Consider the following 23,509-nt stretch of genomic DNA (forward strand, 5'->3'; position numbering starts at 1 on the left):
CCCCTAGGACAAACAGCATATTCTTTGGCCTCAGCGATCAGAGTGCATGAAATCTTTCCCCAAAATTCCTGATCCAGAAGAACTGCCAACTTATTTCCTGCCTCCAGAAAATAGGGGATTCAGGCAAGTGTTGATTTTTGAAAATTATATTTGTAAATTTTCACACTAATGTCTTAATGAGCATTTTCTTTCTGGAGAGGATGGATGCAATTAGTAATCAACAGCACAGATGTGTTCGGACCTCTTTCTCTGGCCATTCCACAGAAGGAGGGTGTTTTCCTTTATTGCCGTCTTTACTGTAACTGTAACAGTCAGATCCAATTTCATGGTGATTCTTCCCTGACTGTTAGTACAAGGTGAATACATTAAATATCTACAGTATTACTAAAAGAATGAGGATTTAAGTACAAGTCTGAATGTCTTCTAGAGTATATTTAAAAAAAAAAAAAAGACCTTGAGAGAGAGAATGAGGTGTCTATTTAATAACTACAATTAACTGTTGTACGTTGCATACATCCTCTTACTTTAGTTATGATAACAGAAAATTGTGAAGACCAGAAAATACTAAAAAAAGATTAGGAGTGGAAAGCCCTGGCTTGTTCCTTTGGGACATAGGTAGAAAACCAGCTTAGTTGTAGAATAGTCAGTAATACTTGTTATTACATAGGATAAAATAAATGTGTCTATGCTGCAATAGCTGCCTTACATAGATAAATGCAATTTCATAATATCTTACTCACTTAACATTATAAGCTTTCTTCTCCTAGTCAGTATAATTCTAGTATTGAGCATGTGTTGAAGCAAAGGTTCCCATCCACAGATGTCCTGAAGCTTCCTTTCAAAAAAAAAAAAAAAAAAATTGTTCAACTTTGAATGTTCTTCCCAAGTAACTTGGCTACCTCTTGAAGTTTTTGAAATCAAACTTTAGTTTAAAAAACTTCAGCATTTTCTTTTTCACTTCTATTTAGTCCTAAACTTCATACAATCCTTATTAACATAATATGAGAACCCTCAGTGTCTTATCTCTACTGCATTGTCCATTATTTACAGGTATTCTATGCTTAAAAATGGAAGGTAAAGACCTTATTTATTAATGACTTTTCAAGGGAAGGGTGGTCCTTGAACTCTCCAGGTTTGCAGCTCATGTCTCATGGCAGTCTACAGTGTGAGGCATGTCAGTTGATATATAGCTGATTCTTATGTTTATAGATCAGTGACATGCAGCACATGCTATTAATTTGTCTTGGTTCTCCTTATTGCTAGAGTCCAGCCAATCCTGAGTATCCCAAGAGATACTGTCAGGCATGGAGAAAACCAGGCACCAGACTGTTCTTCCATTACTGATGCTCGTAACAATGAATCTCTGAACATACTGGTCAAGGAACTAGACAGTAGTCTAGATTTGAAATTCAAGATGCCGGATGATCAAGCAAGACAAGTAAGAGACATTTTCGTGTTGGTTCCCTTCTGTTTTAAAGTTGTCCTCTTTATTGCCTTAAAAATCTTACTCAGAATGTGAAAGATGCTGATATTTGAAAGATTACTTAACATCACAAGCCAAACAGTACTTCCAAAAAAGGAGAGCAAGTGCTTTCTAATAGGGCTGGAGAAAGGGAGAACTTGTCACTCAGCATAAGACTTGTCTGACTTCTTTCAAATGCTGACCAAAAGCACACAGAATAGGAAATTTAATTTACTATTTGAAATTACTGCTTTCTTTTAAAACTTCTAACAGTCACTTGACATGATTCATCTTCTTGGATTTTCCGATAACTATTGTATTCTACCAAGTTGGTAACTTAGGCTGAGATTAGCCCTTCATCTTGCTTTCTGGAGATTGGCTGCTTTAATCGTTACATGTTCACATCATCTGTTTAGAACAATTTTTTTTTTTTCCCCTTTCCCCTTTACTAAAGGGAAGACTTAGGGAAATGAGACTTGAATGACCCATGTAGATATATTTATTCAGTTGTTCAAAAAAAAAAAAACAACTAAAATCTTTGTTGTCCAGGTTTTGCATTCTCGTATCAACAATCAAACTATTACACAGGCGAAGATAGGAGCGTTTCTAGATGATGCCATGAAAAAGGTATGTCAAAAACTGTAGCATGAGATAAATTCAGAATTCTTATTTGAGGCTTGTTTCTGTACTTCTAAAGAAGTCAGTCAGTGATGTGCAAGAAATAAGCTTATTTGCGGCCTGTAACTGAGATGAAACTAACTTAAAAATCCATGTTTACAAGTAAAGCTCAAACATATAGAGAAGTATCCATTTCATTTAGCTTAGTGTGGACGAAACAGCCCTGTAGTTACTTGTTCTTGTTGTGACTGCAGGACATAGAACAGCAATATATTAGCTAATCCTGGCAGCCATTTGCTCAACTGAGAGAAATAGCTTGGAACTACTCCTCCGTCTTTCACCACTCCTTATGTGCCTACTTTTTGCTCTTCCTCCTCCTCCCCACTACCCTGCCTTCCCCCCCACCCCCCCTCCAAAGAAACCAACCCTCTGTCAATATTCTGTCAGGATAATTAGCACTCTGAGGCAAAGAATGTACATCTGTATAACACCCTGTGGAATGTCACCTCCATCTTGTGTGGGGCCTTTGAGAGTCATAGAATCATAGAATGGTTTGGGTTGGAAAGGACCTTAAAGATCATCTAGTTCTAACCCCCCTGCCATGGGCAGGGACACCTTCCTCTAGACCAGGTTGCTCAAAGCCCCATCCAACCTGGCCTTGAACACTTCCAGGGACGGGGCATCCGCAACTTCTCTGGGCAACCTGTTCCAGTGCCTCACCAGTCAAATGACAGGAAGCATTGAGATAGAGGTTGACTCTTTTTGACATGTCAAGCTGATATTTCTCAAATTAACTCTCTTGTACAAGTTGTGTCAAGGTCGTGTATGTATGTATTGCTTTTAGTCTAAAATTGGTACCATTTACTATGTGCATCTGTGTTACCCAGAAGAAAAATTAAGAGTAGGAGTTGCTTTCTATTACTATGCTGTTCAGAACAGTCCTATACATGTCTAATCTCTTACTGTTGCAGTGCATAGGTATTTTGGTTTTAACTGTAGTATTCTATTGCCTTCATGCTAAAAGTCTGAACTTCTCGGTCATTTAGATGCTGATCTAAGAATACTGTTGTGTCATGCCTGTTCTGCTAATGATAAACTTTCTAGAGCAGGAGTGCCGCAGTTGGTATCCTTGTATTGGGAAAAACAAAGTGCTAATAACTTGCTGAGGATTTAGTTATACACAGGTCTCAATGACCTTTCTTTGTAGTGTAATTGAGTGAGGAGTTTGGCATGAATAACATCCAAGTAATGTTATATATGTGCATTGCAAAATAGGGGTGATAAATACTCTAACAGTTATAGATTATGTAAGGTGCTCCGAACAAAGAGGTAATATATCCTATTGATATCTTCCAGTCCATCTTGAACCATAGGTAGAATCCTCCTGTGTGAGGTTGTTTTTAAAATCTGGAAGAAAATCTTTGTACTGATGAACTTTTTCAACACAGTATTACTGTAATGCCAGCTGTATTACATTAATACAATACTACTGTAAAGATTCTTATCTGTTTCGCTTCTTTAATCCTAGCTGCATGTTTCCTACTCATGCATGCATCTGGGCTTCAGATGTGTAGATTGGATTGGACATTAATTTCAGTTGTTGCTTTTATACTTTAAACTCTTTGTAGAATTAGGTAACACAGAATGCTGAAAATATTAAAAACTAGAATGTAAGTGTTTCTAAACCATTTCAAACTGCTCCATCTGGAAGTGGATGTTTTACATAGTTCTGTCCACCTGTCAGTATTTTAAAGTTTTGCTATTTCTCCTCTAGGATAAGTGTTTTGTTTTTTCTGTTATAGGTGAAAGAGGAGGAAGGAATGTTCAAGGTGTATTTGACACTTCCTCCATTCTTCCACCTGCCCTCACTTGTTGCTTGCTATTTTATAATCTTTAAACAGTATCTAATGCGTGTCACTTGTCAACTTTCATAATACAAATAGATAACTAAATCTAAGAAAAAACAACTCTGAAACCTTAAATTGACAGGAAATCTTGATTTTTGGGTATAGGACCTGGAAGCACACCTAACTACAGTTTAAAAGCTGCCTCACCTTCAAATTGTAACATTACATTAATACAGACCTATTCAGAAATTTTAAGACTGTGAAGTGGCTCACAGGTGTTGCTTCCTGAAGCAAGCTGACCATTATCACTTGTATATTTTAAGGGATTTTGTGATCATGATATAAGGCAGCCATATGAGTAGAGTGAGCAACAGCTGCTACTAAATTGCAGTTCAGACTGCAAATCATGTCAATTTGAGTAGAGCAGATTGAATAATCTGCTAGCAGTCACAGCAAAGTGTGATTCGTATCTAGTTAATAAGGTAGTGCACAAGGGTGAGGTTGGTTGGTTTGTTTGTTTGTTTGTTACCAAAAAGCAGGTAATTCTGTCTTCCTGAGACACCTCTTTGTGGGTGTTTTCATCCTTTTCCCTGACTCTCCTACAGCCAGAAGATCCTCTATGGCTTGTGCTTAATGAAGCTGGATTGTACTGGCGTGCAGTTGGAAATAGCACCTTTGCTATCACCTGTTTGCAAAAAGCATTTAATTTGGCTCCACATGAGTATCAGGACATCCCTCTGGTCAATCTTGCTAACCTCTTGATTCATTATGGTCTTCATTTGGATGCCAGCAGACTCCTGCTGAAGGCTTTGGCCATCAATGCCTCCGAGGTAAGAAGATGTTTTTTGTGTTTGTTCAGTGGTGAACGTCTTTTCCTTCGTTATTTTCTAAATACATGTTAATTACTTGTGCTTACTTACCTCTGCATGCAGTTCAACTTCCAGCTTGTGATTTGCAACAAATGTTAATTTTCATTTAAATTCTTGATCGTACTGGGGGTGATGCTGATTGCTGAGAATATAAACATCTAGACCAGAAGTTCTTCTAAAATAGGTGACAGACTTTTTGCCTCCCAAAACCTGTATTATCAGCGGTGGCTCCAAAGAACCTAATCCTGGTGTTTTGGCAATGTTTTCATCTAAAACAGAGATCCGTAATGCTGTCAGCATTGTATCTTGATTTTTAAAACCCTTGAAGTACCATGTATGTCACCAAGATCTTTGGCTGTATAGACATCTTTCTGTGCCACTTGACTTTTTATATGTACTGGTTTTTTTGTCCCTAGATTTCATCTATATACCTAGAGGAAAAGCTGTGTTCTAGTTGTTTGGTGACTTTACTTCCAACCATAGATTCAAAACAGGTTTTTGTATTTCTGAATGGTAACATTTTAAACATTTTGTAGAGTTATCATGTATGTCAGGTAGAAAGTTTCTGTGTAAACTGTTTAAACTACTGGACTGGCCAGAACAATTGTGAAAAGGAAGTGGGTGGCACCTCTTCTCTAGCAAGTAGTTTTGGTCTTACATTTGAGATGCTTCAGTAAGAAGTTCAAGTTACTTTTTCCTGTGCTTCTACCTCTGTAGTTAGATAAACAGAAAGCTTAAACCTGCTGGGCCACCAGTCATCTAGCACATGAAAAAGCTAAAAACAGAATAAGCTTTTTCAGTGTGGCATTCAGGAACAATTTTGCAATTGTTGGAAAGGAATCTAGCCCATTTGGGTGGCAGGTAAGAGTGCAAAAAGAAACTATAGAAAGAACTATGCTTGAATGATGTGCCTTAAGAAGAACGCTTGAAAGCACAGCCTTGGAGGGGAGGAGCCTAGGGATCCTTAGGACCATGCTGTGTGAGTAGGACTTTTCTTCAAAAATATTGGTGAGTCCTACCTCGTTACAGGAATGCCTGCTCCTGTTTTTTTCAGGCATTCTCAGTCCTGTAATACCTGTTGTATCAAAAAATCTGGCAGGAGGATTTGTACTTGAATAGTATTTCCTGGAATATAATGGAAAGTAAATACAAATTAAAATAAATTACAGCTACAGGGAGTGAAGGATGTACTATATTAGCAAAAGCTTTAAAAAAAAAAAATCCTGTTGCTCAGCTTGCACCTTTTTCTGAATGGTGTTTAATAATACAAGCTGAGTTTGAAAAATCTTAAGCTACTGATCAGTCTCCACATTTTCAGATAATGAATGTAAAATTATTAGAATGGGAAAAATGACTGCTAAATTACAATATTATAGTCATTATTCTAGCATTATACTGTTAATTGCAGCAAATTACTTTGTGTAAGTGAAAGACTTTTCAGTCAACAAACAAAATGTAATGCTTTACTATGTGCCTGTATTAAAGTGCTAATTAAATTCTACCCAGTGAAAAAGGTGTTTATAATTTGTACTTTAAAAAAAAAAATACATATTTTAGGGAGACTAGCCAAAAGCAGTGGACAAAAACATTAAGTTTTATAAAGAATTGAAAGTAAACATAAATGTATACCCCTGAGCTAGTGTGACGTTGTTGTTTTCAGTAACCTAGTTCTGCTCAAGTAAGTCCTGAACACTCTTGACAAATGAAATGCATCTGTCCTGCTAGAACACTAGTAATATTTTTGTTTTTGCTGACTTTTAATCATTCTAAAATGTCTTCAAGCATGTCAGTTTAGTTCTGTTCTACTCTGTGCCGTAAGCATTATGTTTATGATGGGTTATAAGTACGTATTTAATGCCTCATTTCAGCTTGTGTATATTTAACAGCTGGTTTTTGTCATAGGAAAATGGAATCCTGAACACAACCTTATGTCAAAACAGCTTTCATTTAGCACCAATGCATCAAGCTGTTAGTTCTCCATTCTAAGAATAGGCAGTCCCTATTTAAGAAGTTTTCTGAATCCTTTCCAGCCAAATTTGGGAGGATGTGGATTGACAGGGCTTTTTCCTAGTTGGCTTCAATTTTAAACAGTGAACATACTTATGCTGGGGTATGTTGCTCTTCTCTTTGCAGCCCCTGACTTTTTTGAGCCTAGGAAACGCATATCTGGCTCTGAACAACATTAGTGGAGCCCTGCAGGCCTTCAGACATGCACTGGATTTGACGACCAAGTGCTTGGAGTGTGAAAGCAGCCTGAAGATGATCCGCTGTCTGCAGTTTTACCCTTTTCTGTACAACATCACTTCTTCTGTGTGCAGTGGTAAGCAACTGCTGAAAGATGGACCACAAGTGAAATAGTGTCAATTTGCCTTGGGTGTTGCACCTGAAATTCATGATTACTCTACTTTTTTTCCACAGATTCTCCCTTTTGCTTTATAGTGCTTTCTCCCTATAAGGACCAAGGTTGAGGGACTGCTTTTAATGGAAAAGTTACACTTCATTAAGAAGTGCTTGAGGATGACTTCTAAAATAATCTAGAGGGCTGCCACTGAGTGCAAATTAGTTCCTGAGTGTGTCAGTAATACCTTAACAGCCTCACTGATTTCTCTTACTGGTAAATGAGGAATGCTGGATTCAGTATTTAGGGAAGTGCACAGCTACTACTGCTAGGCTACTCAACGGCCCCTTTGTACATCCCTTCAAATTTTACAGTCAGATGAGTATGTTTTCTTAAAGCTGAGGAACTTGGTGAAGAGCAGTTTAGTTTTACTTCATAACCTTTCAGTGTGTTCAGTACTTCGGATGTCATTTTCTAATGTTCAGTCTTTACAGAACAGACTATATTGTGTCAACATTATTTGTTTATATGGGGTCTGTAGTCACTGCTCTTAAACCTCCAAAAATCTGTAAGAAGAATGACTTTGAACCCAATCTTTCCCCAAAAAATATTTTAAAATATTTGAGATAGAATGCTTTATTGTCCTTAGTGGCTACTTGTATAAAAAAAACCCAGTGATAGCTTTTGGAGATGGATTCTTTCATTTCAGTGAATCCCACTGAATATTTCAAGTATTTTGTCTGTTCTTGCATATGGCTAATATGCTGCTCATGAGCAATCTTGAAGAACATTTATGAATATATTTTGTAATCCCTTCTCTCTCAAATTGTTACTAAGGTATCTTTCCATCTAATCTTTCCTTTGTTTTGAAATGAAAACCTCACATGAGAGAAATGCTTTTGATTTTTAGTATTGCTAGGACTTCCTCTGAATTATTTTTTTTTAATCCCCTCTCCAGTGGAAAGATACAGAGAAACCTCTTCTGATTTAGCATCTAGAATTACGCTGTCTAAACATAGACTAGAGGCTGTCATATCTCCTGTTACAATATGGATGATGCCATTGTAGGTGAAATTCCAGGACTGTGTCGTTAGAATAATACTGTCTTTTATGGCCTTATGCATTTTCGCTCTGATTGACAGCACGTCAGTTGTGCAGAGAAATGAATGCTGTTTCACTAAAGGTAGTGTAGTAAGTGGTATTATGGCCCAATTGATGGGTCTCTTACTGACTTCCATAACGTCAGCTCTTACACTGGTACCTTTCATTGAATCTCTTAACATCAGATTGCCCTTCTTTTAAAAATCCCAACAGATACCGGAAGCAGTAGTGGAACTTGCACATTTCATCACAAGAGACACTTTCACTGTTCTGGAAAAAAAAATTCAATGTTTCTTTACTTTTTATTAAGATCATCTTTAAAAATGGCTGTAACTCACAAGGTTAAACTTGTTCCAGTCAAGCCTTAATTATAGCCACGCTATTTTGAAGTTAAGCAGAAAGTCATTTAAAAGTATATTCACAGAACTGAGATGGTAATGAGCAATGGCTGTATTTGAACCCCAAAGTGATCTTTTACATCTTTCTTTTCTTTTGTATGCTTTTCTTCCTTAAACTTGTCATAATACTTAAAAATATACTCCTCTAGTTTGGCTGATTCTTGGCTGCTGTTTGCATTGGTTCCTGATCCAGGATGTTCATTTTGAGGTCAACTATTACTGCATGTGCTGCTTAGGAAGTTTGTGTTTCTTCAATGTGAGGAGAAACCCATATCAAAAGTGCTTATGAGAAAAGTGTTATCTGTCCTTTTTTGCTAGCTTGGCCACAGGTTAACAAAGTGAGCATGAATATATTCATCTGGTACATTGGGGTTGTTTTTGTTTGTTAAGGAATCTGTGAAGCTGCTAAATCAAGAGAGAGATGAATATGCCTTAGCATGTTAATTTGCTCATTAAATTTCAGTATTCCAGTATTTAAGTATTTTACTTTGTATTTATATTTTTGCCTTTTTCTGGGACTCTTCCTGTCTTAATACTTCTTTCTTTTTCATTTCTATTTATAATATCCTTTAGGTCGTCTTTTGCCTGAGTGCAAGAAACCTGAAAGTATGAACCTGACGAATAGTGTAAATGTTCTTTGTACATTCTTGTGCAGAGTGTAAAATAAACATACTGGTTAATTCAACCTTGATGATGATATGTGGTTTAAGTCAAAACTCAGAATTCAAAAATGGAAAGGTAGATTTGCCTGTCTTATTTTCATAAGGTTTGGGGAAATATTTTTTTCCCCACTGTAAACTTCAACTGACTCAAGAGAAACCTTGACAAGCTGTATGAAAGTGAGGTTAAGTCTCCAAAACCAGAATTATTTCAAGAATGCATACCCAGAAATCACACTTCGCACTTACAGGTATCCTGAAATTTTGGGAGTTTTCTGTTCATCCTTCAGTCCAAAGAAAACAATTGAAAAGAGATTGTAAGTTTGAATTTTGACCTTACATACGTAATGCAATAGTATATACGATTATTCAACCACTACGTAGAACCTAAAAAATGCAAACTGTATTTAGATACTAATATTTAACATTACCTGTTGCACTTACAGCATTTGTTAAAACGTTAATATCATGTAGACTTACAAGATTCATAAAGCAACATAATCTGCTCTTGTTGGGCTCCATGACAGACGGAAAGGCACGTTTTGATGACAAGGTGCAAACTGAACACTACTTTCACACACCTTTCTGAATGGGACTTCAGGTATAGAGCTAATGCAGCACATTTGTAAATACATGTATCAAATGTATGCTTGACAATCCCAGTATCACTGAGTTGTTACTTCAGGAGATTTTCACAGCCTTTCAGATCATGTGTTGCTGCTTGGGGACATCTGATACCGAATTTAGTTTGTCCTCTTGTTATTATGCACTAGATGGCATGTCATAACTATTTATATCCTTTGAGAGGGATATGTTATGCTGAAAAATTTACCAAGAAATTGGAATGTCAGATGTTGTCTCTGGTTTAATATCTTGTTTTGATAGGCATTCATTCAGTATTTCTGAGAGTAACAGCAGTAGGGCTGCCTGTGCTTTGAGTTGTAGGCCCATGTGATAGCTGTGTTTTTGCTTCGCCTGTCAAAAGCCTCTATTCATGAGAACTGAACTAACTAGCGAGACACGGAGTTCCTTGCTCTGCTGCCGTGAGCCATGGGCAGAATCCAACAAATGGTCAGTGGGAGTTATATGCTAGCATGGGATGGAATATGGGATCAACAATCTGAATTCATAGTCTGATTTTTGATTACAGTATGTGCCTGGTGTATATTTCAAATAGGTGAAATAGGAATTTTCTCAAGCATGTTGGGACATTTGCTGTTAGCACAGGACCTCGGAAGTGTGATACACTAATGCTGACTTGTTGGACGCTTGCTTGTATGCTCCTGTCTGTACTGCTGCCTGGTACTGGTTTTTTTCTAACTTACCTCTGTTCTAGATAGAAATTTATATTTCAAACCCAAGTTACTTCATGCATGTGAGAAGAGGACTTAAAAACCTCAGACCAACACTTTTGTATTTAACTTCTGCCTCCTATGTTGAAGCTTATATAAATATTTGTTTTCGTTGTAAAAGGATTTCTAAACCTGCAAAGGTTTTTGGTGGTTTTTTTTCTTATGGAGGTGGTGTGTGAAGTGTCCAAAATTCAGTACAACTATATCACCTATGACATGTATTTTAGGTAACTGCAGGAGTTCAGTCAGTTGCGAGTGATATGGATACTATACAGCAACAGTGCTGCAGTGCTACATATGCCTCCATTACTTGGACCAACAGCCCGCATACTGCCTTATTCCCAAATAACTGAGAAAATGGTCAGAAGACTTCATTGTTACAGGATTATCCTGCCGTGGTCCATCTAGAGGTGACTTGGCAGTGTTAAGGGTGTTGCTACTGAATGATCAACTTCTATGTTACTGGCAAGTCAGTTCCTGAAGCATGTTAAGTAGCAGAAACTTTATGTTGCTTGACAGATACCTGGGCAGCCGTATCTGACACACAAATAACAGGACCAAGAGACTTACCTAACAAGTGTAAAAAAACTTAATGTGAAAAACATGGTCAACTCTCAGAGCTGCAGAAATGAGATACTTTGGCTTTGTGCTGCTCATGAAGCTCGTAGAGAAAGCCAATATTATTTTTGTCGGATATTGAAATGATGCATTGCCAGGATTTGTTTTGCCTACCTTTATGGCTTAAAAAATTGCGAGTAGCTTTTATCATGTGATAAGGTCTGTAGAGGCATATCCAACTAACGCCTAAGGGATTGTTCCTGTGGCACTTCGTTATCTGATGTGAACGTGCAGATGTTGTCAAGCCTTATTAAAAAGGTTACAATATACTAGAAGCATATTTTTAGTGTGGTGGTCAGCTGGCTGTTGAAACATGCTGATTTGTTAATTGTTGTTGCATAGGACTTTTCCTTATGTGTGTAAACAGAATTGCTGCTTGGACAAGCAGAAGTCATTTGTACTCAAAATATTTTTATCTTGGCTGTAAGCATCTCCCTCTGACTGACAGTTCCAATTCGTTATGACCTCATGCACTTCACATTCTTTTAGACAAGATCAAAATTCAAAATCTTAAACTTTGTTAATAGACTGATGGTATTCAAAACATGAAGCACAACTTGTTTCAAGCTTCAAGTTTCTTTAGTCTCACTGTCTTTCACTACTTGGCAGGATAGTGCTTTTACAAAAAGCTCTGTTGGAAGTAGAGGCAGTGTGAGTACATTATGAATGTACGTGCATGCCTTCAAGATATCTGAATGCTTTTATGTAGTGAGTGTGTATGTTTGTGAAAGCAATGCATACTTCCTTACTTTATGACTTAGTTCTGTAATGTATACAGCAATAGCTTAATGATCCACTTTAAGCGTGGTTTTAGTGCCCTCTTGTGGTACAAATACCCTATACCACGTGAAATCAAAAGTCTTGTTTTATTTCACCTACTTCCTCTTAAAATAAAGCATGGGGAAAAGGTATTTGATCTTTTAAGGGTATGGATTTTCCTTTGTCCCCCAGCACTTAAATTCTTACAAAGTTAATAAGCTTAGACCTTTAAGCAAATTGACCTGAAGAGGAGAGGTTGACCTGAAAGGAGAATCTCTGCTTGAAACTCTAATAGTAAGCTTATGGACAGATTAAATAACTTGCTTAAATCAACATCACAGTTTAAGCCTCTGGCTCTAACTTGACAGCTGCAATCACTTTGAGTTCCCTATAGAAATTTCAGATAAACAAACACTAAGCAAAAGCATCACGTACATTTTCTTTATAATAGTGTGTTAAAACATAGAGATATGAAATACTTTGCATTTTTAAACGCACCTTTCACTTACTCAGCGATCCCCTACAAGCTATGACTGACTTGGTAGTCCCAGCAAGGGGCTGCTAAATTTTGTTTCCATTTGCTATAGCATGAGGCCCTTTTAGACATTTTTATCATAATAGCATTTTAGTTTCCTCCTTCTCCAGCTGCTGTATCTTGTTCCTCCAAGGAATGCTCATCACTTACAGTGTTAACAGGTGGAAAGAGGGGATGTTTATTCTTGGGCAAAGGGTGTTGAGCTTAGCTCAGAACTTAATCTTGTTTTAGTTGAAGCAAAAGGCTAGAATCTATACCAATTGTATGGGATTCTGAACTGAACACTACTATATGTTTAAAATTCAGCTTTTTCTTTCTTTGACTTGCGTATCATGTAAAGGCAGAATTCTTGAGTGCTCCCGAGCCTTATTTAGACTACCACAAATATTAGCAGTCTTATTTATCTTATTATATTAATGAAAGGGTTGGGATCTGTGACCATTCATTTCTCTGTTGCTTTTACTGTCTCTCCATTGCCTTGTGGCAAAGTTCATGTGTATAAACAGAATAGTCAACTCCAGCAGGGTTTTTAAACAAGCAGAATTCTATGAAGTGCACAAACAGCTTGTCAGAGCTCTCAGAAACGCATCATGACAAATGTTTACGTTGTCATGTAATAGTAGCATAGAGAAAGTGGGTTCTGTCTTAAACAGTAGGAGTTCTAAAATAAATGTTATCATTTGAAGTTATACTCAGTTGCTTATTTCTACCCCCTACACGCACATGTGTGCACCCGCATGCCTATTGTTCACCCTGCAAGTTCCACCTGAGATCTGAAAGTCAAGCTGGATTCCTTCTCCCTCAAGCATCTCTGGCAATGGAGATCATACAGTGTCAGTCCATCTGAAAGATCTGTTGGTGCTGACAGGTGGAATCTAGGTCACTGTATTTGGGCTCTGCAGTGCTAAAGGAGTAAGAGAAGGTTAAATTGTACTTGTGTAGAATGAAAACATCTTACTGAATGCAGGCAGGTGGGAGATACGGAGAATGAGGACTGCTTTTTGTCATGTTGGAGGCAGACATCCCTAAGGGGTTGGGGGTGTCAGGAAATGTCCGACGTGCCTCTAACTGGGAGATCATGGAGAAATCTTATGTGAGAATATGCTTTGTGGGAATAACGTGACCCAATTATTTTTCAGTTTTGTGCTACTGTTTCTGCACCACTAGCCCAGTGAGGGAAGAAGCAGTTCCTACCATCCACCTTTACTGCAATAATCATGGCATTCCAAGAATTTTAGTGCCGTGATCTGGAAGATAGTTGACCAGACTCAGGCTTTTTGATACTTTTTACTATTTGATTTGGTGCCTGCTGTATAAATCACATCTTTCCTTGAAAAGTCTTTGTCTAGCATCTCTTGAGTGGCTGAAGGAAGTTGAAAGTGAAGGACCTCGCCCTGATAGTGCCATGCCAAGCTCACTTTGAAACCTGTCTTTCCTTTCCAAGCTCCATGTATTTTTCTTCTCAAAACTATGCAGAGATGTATAGACTGAGATTCTTAAATTCAAAAATCAAAGAATGTGGTACTATGTTAAACATGGAATTTTTAGCTAGACCAGTATCCAAAGGCTGTATACCCACTGCTCATGCACGTTGCTTCCAAGCTACTGCTTGCTGGAAAGCCGTTATGCATCTTAAAGGTTTCTGTAACCAGCAAACAAAGCGTGCTGTCTTAAGTATATCTCTGTTGCTTAAATGTCATTCTCTTTTGCATTTGTTAAACATGCTAATGGGTGAATTTGGTCTGCAGATTCTTTTTATGCTAACATTAGGTGATTTCTTTACATCATGCAAAGTCTGTCTTGCTAGATTACATACTTACTCTGCTTATTTACAGCATGACAGTGTACCTAACAACTTCTCCCAACAGTCATCAGTCTCGCTTTGCATCATGCTCTGTTAAGAATGGTATGCCTGCAACATTTGGTGTTCTATATTCATTCTGACTTTTCCCAGGATCAGAAGGCCATAGGCTAGCAGAGCAGGGAGAAGAAAGTCATGGCCTCAGATGCAGGAGTAACTGAGGAAATGGGGATGGCACGGTGGAAGGGCATTTAGAATTGTAGGAGAGTTCAGTGAGAGTTTACTGATGCAAAACTATTCATATATGAAGGAAAAGCAGTACAGTATTAAACTAAATATAATATTATGTTTTCCATTTTTATCTGCCTTTATAGTGCAAATGATTCTTCACGATATATTATCTGGATCCTTCAGTTACTTCAGCATAACTACATGCTCGTGTAGTAGGAGGATCATCAGGGGTTAGAGTGGAAGGGAAAAAGTTCTCTTTCCAACTAAATTTTTCAAAACCTGATACCTTCAGTTATCAGACATGCTAACATTTCTCTTCAATGTTTTGGGGGCTTTTTTTGTGATAGGAATGTAGAGAAAATGAGGCATATTTTCTACCGTCTGTGTCTTTATCTCTTTTTAGGAGGCTGCTTTGCCAGTGGTGTTTTCTTGCACGTAGCTGCTAATAATTCTTACTGAACCTGAATAGTGTGCACTGCCTAGAGCTGGACCTTTTTAAAAAGGTCCAACAACTGCATATGTTCAACAGCCTTTTTAGGAGGAATAGTAATTCCCTAGTTACATCTGCAGGAAGATGTGGTTGCACGAACAACTTTATAGTAAAGCTGTACAGACTGAATTAGTGAGTTGGTTAAAGCACGTTTGGAAGAGAAAGAACATGTGGTCCTCACTTATGGGAGAACTGACAGTGCGTAGTTTAGTGTCATTAACAACTTGCCAAGACCTTGAAGGCTGTATTCACTTGGCTTAAATCTGAGAACTTGTAAAGTGGTGATGTGTAGCCTCAGCCTGTAATGAGTCATGCTGAGATTGTCTCAAAGCAGCATGCAATACCACGTGCTCAGATTAAAATGAGCACTGCATGCTGAGCCATGGAGTGCCAGGCACTTAACTACCCCTGATCTGTCTACTTTATTGATTTGTTTTTTCCTTTTAAGGTTTGTTGCCTGGTTCATGTGAGTTTGTATTGTGCTCTGACTGTCCTCAAAGCTTTCAATCTATCATCTGTTCTGGCTACTAGTGACTGAAACTAGGGCAATTCAAAGTTTCCCTAGAGGAAGAGATTGATGCTTCTTGAATGCAGCAGTTTTGGGGAGAAGGGACATTCTTCCAAAAATTCCTAGTCTTTCTGCAGGCACTGTTCTATAGCTTTGTACTATTCTGGCAGTGTGAGGAGAGTATTTTCCTGTTGAATCCTAAACTAGCATGGTTGGCAGTATTCTTGTCAAACTTAACCTTCTGCAGGTATTCCTTACCTGGACTCAAGAAAAGGCTAATCCGATTCTTGTTCATCACTCCCTCAAAACCAGGATTGATTTTGGTTTTTTTATCTTATTTACAGTAACAATTCTGCTTCTTCAAGGAATTGTGTAAAACATGGCCTGTCAGACAAACTGCTAAGCACTTAAAAGCTATCTTAGATTAATAAGGGGCATATCTACCTGACCAGTTAACACATTGTTTTGCTATTTGAGTGTGTCAGTGTCTCTGCTTTGATCTCCAGTTAGGAGGCACAGTTAGGAATCCAGTGAGGATTCCAGTTAGGAATTTTCTTATCTGACAGTAAAAAAAAAAAAAAAAAAAAAAAAAAAATCTGGCATATAGAAGTCACTGAGGACAAGCCTTTGCCTGCAGAACTTACATGTGCTTGTTTCTCTTGCTTTCTTTCCCTCTTTCCCCAAAACAAAAAAAAAATCAAGCTATTCTGAGGCAGAGACTGAAATTCAGACTGGAGTGCTGCTTACCTTCCTACTCTATATGTAGGACCAGGGTCCCCTGAAAGAGACATTTTCTAGTCTCTTTTATCCACTGATAGGATTGAAGAGTTTAAATTTAGATGTTTAGATGTTTCTATGTTTTGGGCCCTATTCCCATGCATCATAGAGCAACTTATTGCTTCTAGATGTGTGTCATTAAAAAAAACAAGCTCCTATTTTAGTGGGTGGTGAGGAAGGAGGAGAATGAAGGCTTTAGGTAGTCAACCTCTTTGATTTTCCCCTCCCTGTTTTTAACTATGGAAGAGGTGTTAGGGGGAGGGTTGACGTTTTCTACTCTGTTATAAAGTAGCCTACTGAATTCTTCAAGATGTTTTGCATGCATGTCCCTTATTAAACTGCATTGTGTTCTAATTTAAATAGGTTTGTCTTCCTCTTTAAATTTTTTTCCATGTTTTATTCATCACTTCTTTATATTTCATAAGGAGAATTTGTGTGTCTGTTCATCAGGGACTGGTCTGTTATGCAATGGTAAGGTATTTCTCTCACTTAATATGAACAAAAAATCTGGTTATGTATTGTTGGCATTTGTATGTTTTGAAGGGTTTAATCAGAACTGCTGTAATGAGACAAATAGATAATCTTTCAATCTATAGCTAAGCCAATTTAGAGGCATCTTTTGGCTACAAATCAGATTTAAAAACTATTTCCTATGAGTGAGAACAGTTGGTTTACTATATAATCCTTCTAATTGAAAACCTGTTGTTGGAATAAATAATAAAAAAGAAAGAACTTTTGTATGCTTCATTTTGTGTGCCTGAGCCTAAGTTTTGACCATGTAAATCATCATCCTGTTGTTTGCTATACATCAAACCAAAGCTTGTTATGAGGCGCACTCTTCTGACTACTCTATTTTGAGCATGCCTCTCATCTTTGAAGAAGGGCCACTGACCACTCATCCAAGGGAGGAATTTAGAGAAGAGGTAGGAATTCATGAAAATCAGCTTTTAAAATACTTCATATTGCTTTTCATTATTTGTTCTCTATACTTAGCATAGATTTTACTTTTTCAGTTAGTAGTATGTCCTGTCCTTTGAAAAATGTTTATTTTTGTCCTGTAACTTCCAGTTTTGCAAAGGAGGGTTTATATTAAAGGAAAAAGCTAAAAATGAATAGCGTTTCTGTGTGGGGAGAAAACACACCAAAAACTTAGTCTAAATTTTGGGCACTACATTCATCATTGTCTGCTAGTACCCATATTGGTACTTAACTTGAAATACTTGACCAGAGGGGGAACTTACTACAATCTGTCCTTCATTATTCCAGAATAGTAGCTATGATGATATGTGAGTAGCAGATACTTTTGGGGTTGGGTTTTTTTTTTTAGTGATTTATCCTGTGGGTTACAACTGTAAAAGGTACTGAGGTACTCTTGTGTTACTGTTATGGAGCCTAGTCATGCCTTGTTGAAACTAGCAGTGATACTGTTGGGTTCAGAGAGAGCAAGACTGACTGCTTGGTGGGCTGTTTGGCTTTTCGAGTCTGCAGCAAGGCTTCGAACAATTTTATGCTTCTGCAGATGTAGGTTGCCTGTCTGCTTTGTATCTTTCCTGGGTCCTGTAGTGCACAGTGAGTATGTAGTAGGACTTGTGGATTTCTCTTCAGTTAAATATAGACCTATCAAACATTCACAGGTCAGTATTGCATAGCCAGGTAATTGTAATTAAGAACTTCTGCTTGTCTTCTCCCTCTACTTCGCTGCTCCGTTTGTCACTTTGTTGATCATTTTTCACTAAAAATAAACTGAGAACTCTTTGTTTATTTACACTTGTGTGTGTGGAAAGCACCAAATTTTCTTTGGTATTGCTTCTGGAGCACAGTGCTGTCTTGCAGTTCAGCAGTTATGGCTTGTGACCTTTCTGTAATGTTTTTGATGACAATCCTGTTCAGTCATAACTGGTTTGCAGTTTCTGCTTTTAAAGCTTAATCATGGGATTCATTTTGAAGTGTAAATATGTATTTTTTCAGGAAAACAGTAAGAAAAGGAACACATTAATTTTAGAGCAAAATCTTAATAAAACTATGTTGATTTATAATTCAGGTGAGCAGAGCAGCAATAGCTGCTAAAGATAGGTCTCTTCTCTAGTTACTGCTCATCCTGTTGCTTTTAAAACTCATCTCAAAATAACTGCCATGGATTTTTTTTCACTTAACAAATGTTTTGCAATCAAATATCTGTTCACATGTGATTGGAATAACATGGTTGCTGTTAATGGTTCACAAGATCTTTAGGAAATTACCATGTTCACCTTGAAACATCAAGGTAATTTGGGTATGCAGTGTGTTAATCACCGGTGTTAACATTGCCGTGAAAGTCAAAGCTCATGTTTTATATGTTGTCTGAAGGATGGTCTCTCAAACAGCACTTCCCCCTAACACTTCCCCATCCCCCCTGGCTTGTTAATGTCATATTGCGGTGAAGTCACCATGGTGCAGAAAGTAAGACAGTTCTTCAGGTGCTAGTTTGGCCCAAATTTTGATGACTGAGATGCCAGTAGTTTTAGATGCACAAAAGGGTTCTGATAGGTGAGTTTATTCATTCCAGATTATTTTTGTAAACCCTGGTAAATTATATTGCCTGTGACGTTAAGCACTGAACAAGATGTGTTCTATAAAAGTGATGGGTGACAATATGGTGGTTTTCAGTTTAATTTCTATAATGGATATATTTTAGCCTAATTCTAAATATACAGTGTCACCCAAGCAGTGAGCACCCCAAAAGTTTTCACGTGACCTAAGAGCAGCATTAATTGTTTCATGTGTAAAGTGGTAATATACCACCCCCTTTGACTTGTGTCTCTTTGTGTAAGCAGTGACTAGCAAAAGTAAAAAGAAGACTGCTTATTGATGCACTGGTCCTGAAGCGTCTGTAGATGAGACTATTCGTCTGCGTGCAGGGATTAAAACCTATTTCCATTAAGCTTAGTGATAATATTTTAGTGAGGCCTCGTTCTCTCTGCCAGATGTGCCGCAAGACACAAACAGCTACAGTGGCAGTTAATTTAGATTTTTAAAACAATCAATGCCCTCTTTAATGGTGAAGTTTGATTACTTTCAAGACCTTCCTCAAGGTGCAGCACTTGCATGTGATACACTGGGGGTGTTGTTTGTTCATCTTTCCTCTTTTCCATGCTTTTCACATTTCTTTCCTTGCTTTAGGTAAGTGGCTTTCAGTTTGAGGGTCTGGAGTCATCTAAATTGACAGAAGTTTGCTCTTAAACAAAAAAAACCCACGTAGTACCAGAAAAGTGTATATGTAATAAGGGAAGTTCATAATTGTTTCCAAGTGTGATTTTTCTGAGAAATGTGGCAATATGAAGTATTATAATAGTTCAGAATAAATATTTGTTATCCTTTATAGACGGAACAAGTCTTCAACATCAGTTACTGCCTCACTTCTCCTTCCTACTGTTTCTCCTTCCTTGCTACAGATGTCAACACTCTGGGTGTTTCTTTCCTTACACTAAGTGGCTTTCAACTTACGAGTTTGGAATCATCCAATTCCTAAACAAGAACTTAAGTCTGACTTCTTGTTTGGGGTTTTTTAGTCCTACCAACTGCAGTAGGTACCACAACTTTGATGGGTATTTGAGAGGGGTGCTGAAAATCAAGAAGGTGGTTAGTATTAGATGGGATGGATGATCTAGCAGATCTTTTCTGTATTTAAAATGTATGTTGTACTAATGCTGTAAAAGTGCATTCACATTGGCCCCAAAAAATTACAAACTAGAACTATATGAGAAATAGAGACCTTTCATATATAATACTGTGTTCTGCTTTTAATCTCCAAGGTCTCGATGCTTCAGTTTAGCTTTTGTATTTGCTTTTTCTATCCAATGGATTTGCTTTATAATTTAGGAACTATTGTCTTTTTTCCCCTCCCAATTTCTACATTAACCTGGCACAATCAGACTATTTATTTGTGTTATTTTCGTCACTTAAATAAAGGCCCAGACACTTACTTTGTGTCATCTCTATAGCATCTTTGTTTCACTGCCTGGAACATAGTAACCAGGTCTCATAATACACAAGGTAGGACAGACTCTGATCCACTTTCCTCTGAGCTTTCTTAGCTCTGCAGAATCAATAGGAAAAGTGGCAACAGCTGCTCTCAGAAAACAAATGAGCAAGAAAGTGATCCTTCTCTAGTAAGTTTTCAGGATGGAGTAAGCTGAATTGATCAAGTACTGTGAAGTAGTTTTAGACTTCCAAGTTTTGTAGCTGCATTATCACTGTGTCAGGACTTTACACCAAAATTCACATGTGCGTATTTAGACAACCAGAATATATGTGAAACGTTAATAAATAATACATAGCTGAGCATTTGTAGGGTGGCAGTCGCTTTTGCCCTTCACACAGCTAAGGTGCTCCAAGTATTGCAATGATACAACTAATGTTCTACAGCCAGTGAATGTGCCTGGAGTTTGGGGCTACGTTGTTCCCTTGCTGGTCTCACACTCTTACCTGGTGGTCTTCCCCATTGGTCTTCAGGCATCCAGCTGAGACAAGCTGTAAAGTTCTGACTTGCAGTATTTCAGCACCACCAACTTCATGGTGCGCTCATCAGAGATCTTGAACTTCCATTGTTTTTTCGACCAGCATTTTTTTTTTCCTGCAATGTCAGACAACTGAAAGCAGCAATTTGAAAAAATTAGGCCGCCAGGTTTCTATATATAGCAGCTCTCAGATCCCAAGAAAGCCGGTACTCTCATCTAGTCTGTTTTTAGCTGTCAGTGTTTGTAAATTAATATTAACAGAATTGGTCTTAAGTAGAATTTTAAGTGCCATCATGGTTTTTTCCTTCTGCTTGCTATTTCCAGTTTTTTTCTCTTTTTGGCGTTTTTATTTCAGTTACAAATAGTTGTCTGTTTTTCAGCTCCTTTGCTTTTTTCTTTATACTAATGATGAGTTGATCTTCAGCAAAGGGAATTGTGGTCGTCACATTACTGAGAAGCACCTGACTTGCATCAAAATCAGACTGGTTTAATGTCAGGCAGGGGGACTTATTTCAGCTTTAGGGTTCTATGCACACCATTTCTCATAAATTAAACATGAGGATCTCCATATATTGAAGTGATTATTTTTTTTTGTTTAATGCAACCAATTAATTTTATGGACAGTATGGGGGAGGTGGGGAGTGGATTAAAGAAAGAATCAATGACAGATAGAGTAGGAAAGGCAGAGTATAACTATGGCAGATGTTAGAGAGTTTATGAAGTTAACTGCTTCTGTTTTATGTATTTACTCATAACATTGTTTGACTTCTTTTGTATACAGCAGAAAAGGTAGAGCAAGAAATAGTTTTCACAGAGGGTATATGAATATAGGGGGGTTTGTTTGATTTGGTGACACACACACACACCCCAGAAAATACTGGTGTCTGTCTCCTCTGAAGATGCCACCTGAGTGTTCACAGATGCAAAAGAAGAGAGCATACAGCAAAAAGCTATAGTTTCACTTTGCTGAGAAGTGGTGGAACAGGTTACCCTTACACGAGAGTTACAGCCATCCTCTCGTCCTGCTAAAAATATTCCTAAAAAATATTCTTTTGTAACATGGGATTTTTGTAACATATAAAAATATTCTTTTGTAACATGAGATCATTGCATGAGAAGAAAGGAGTCACTGATCTACTTTATTCACATTCGTATTTTATGCTGCCAGTTGAAAAAAATAATGCTTTCCATATGCATGGAGCAATACAATTTACATTCGTGAGGGTAGAATGGGGAACATACTTGAGAATCTTGCATTTAATTTAAGCTTTGATTCGCTATGCGCTTCTTAATTCTTTTGTATATGTATGCTATTTTCACTCACAAGTGATTGAAATAAAGGAAGGAGGGATTTGAGAGCAGCAGCTTTGTACACAGAATATGTTTTTCTCCATGGTGACAGGCTTGCCGTGTGATGATAGGCAGGTGCCCCTGGTCTGTGTCTCGGTCCCATAGCTGTGCAGGGGGTTCGGGGCCGCTCCCAGCCTCTCACACGCGTGGAGAATCCTGTCCCTACCTGTGCGGCTCTGGGGGCCAGCCAGGGGAGCAGCTCTCTAAACACATCTGGCCTGAAAGACTGGCCAAGTAATTATTGTTAGAAAATCTGAGATCTTTAGTTAAAAAGTATTTGAGATCAAAAATACTGCTACAAAGTTGCAGGTGGCTACCCTTTAAAATCTCCGGAAGCTGAATTGTGTCTCACTGAGGGATGCCTAAAGGCTGGTGTGCGAGTTTGCACTTTTTTTTTTTTAATCTGCTCATTACTGGCTCTACATTTGGATTTTTCCAATGTTATTCCTAGATCTTTGTATTTGGTGGAATCTGAGCCTGTAACCTGACCACAGAATTATAGAAGTTAAATTTTCAGCTGAATAAACTTCTGATTTTTGGCATAGATTAATACCTGTAGCTTTTGTCTGTCTATTTAATGAGCTAGTCTTACCTACGTACTGTCTGTTGCTGGCACAGAAGGTCAGAGCCTGGCAATCCCATATCAGTCTGCCTTGGCCCTTTTTCTCTTGCACGTAAGCAAGGTGAGCATTATGGTGTCTAAGTGAAGTTCATATGGCAGGCAACTCCCACATACAGTGCAGTGTCACTAAAAATGTCTTGGGAATGCTCATTGGGGTGGCTACCAGCATGCAGTAATTTTCTACGTACCTACCTTGTACAACCTTCCGTCAAAAGACACCTGATTTTGCTTTCATTAGTAGTTCGCAGTGTATACCTAATAACATTGTTTCCTGTAACTGTTTTAGGTGATCTGCCTTGTCAAGAGGCAGGTCAGCTTTTTAATCACTGAATGAAGTCTTTGATACCTTGTAGAATTATTCTGTTAAATCGTATGTAGAAAACTAGAAGACTGTAGCTTCCGCAGTACAGCTTTTGCGCTTGTATCCAGGAGGAGTGGTCTTACATGGTGTATCAGTAAACTTCTCTCTTTCAGGCCACTGTCATGAGAAAAATCCAGATGGCAGTCATGACAAGGAGAAATACTTTGATGACCATCATAAGTCAGTTACAGCAGTGGCAGAAGGCCACTCTGAGGGAGGTACAGAAGATCCAGAAGTCCTTACTCAGAGTTCAGCAAGGGATCCCTCCTTCTTGAGACTGGAAAGTAAGTCAGCCTTACAAAATCAGTGTGGGCAAA

At 37.9% G+C, this 23,509-nt stretch overlaps 1 protein-coding gene across 1 annotated transcript in view; it reads left to right on the plus strand.

The window, feature by feature from the left end:
• Positions 1-23,509, plus strand: part of TTC17 (tetratricopeptide repeat domain 17) — a 60,929-nt gene that overhangs the window by 24,275 nt on the left and 13,145 nt on the right. The window contains exons 12-17 of the mRNA XM_050897114.1: positions 8-123; positions 1,264-1,438; positions 2,012-2,089; positions 4,533-4,757; positions 6,930-7,116; positions 23,306-23,476. Coding sequence (XP_050753071.1) covers positions 8-123; positions 1,264-1,438; positions 2,012-2,089; positions 4,533-4,757; positions 6,930-7,116; positions 23,306-23,476 — 952 coding nt within the window. The remainder of the gene's footprint in view (positions 1-7; positions 124-1,263; positions 1,439-2,011; positions 2,090-4,532; positions 4,758-6,929; positions 7,117-23,305; positions 23,477-23,509) is intronic.

The sequence above is a fragment of the Gymnogyps californianus genome, chromosome 5 (genome assembly GCF_018139145.2).
Source record: "Gymnogyps californianus isolate 813 chromosome 5, ASM1813914v2, whole genome shotgun sequence".
Taxonomy (NCBI): domain Eukaryota; kingdom Metazoa; phylum Chordata; class Aves; order Accipitriformes; family Cathartidae; genus Gymnogyps; species Gymnogyps californianus.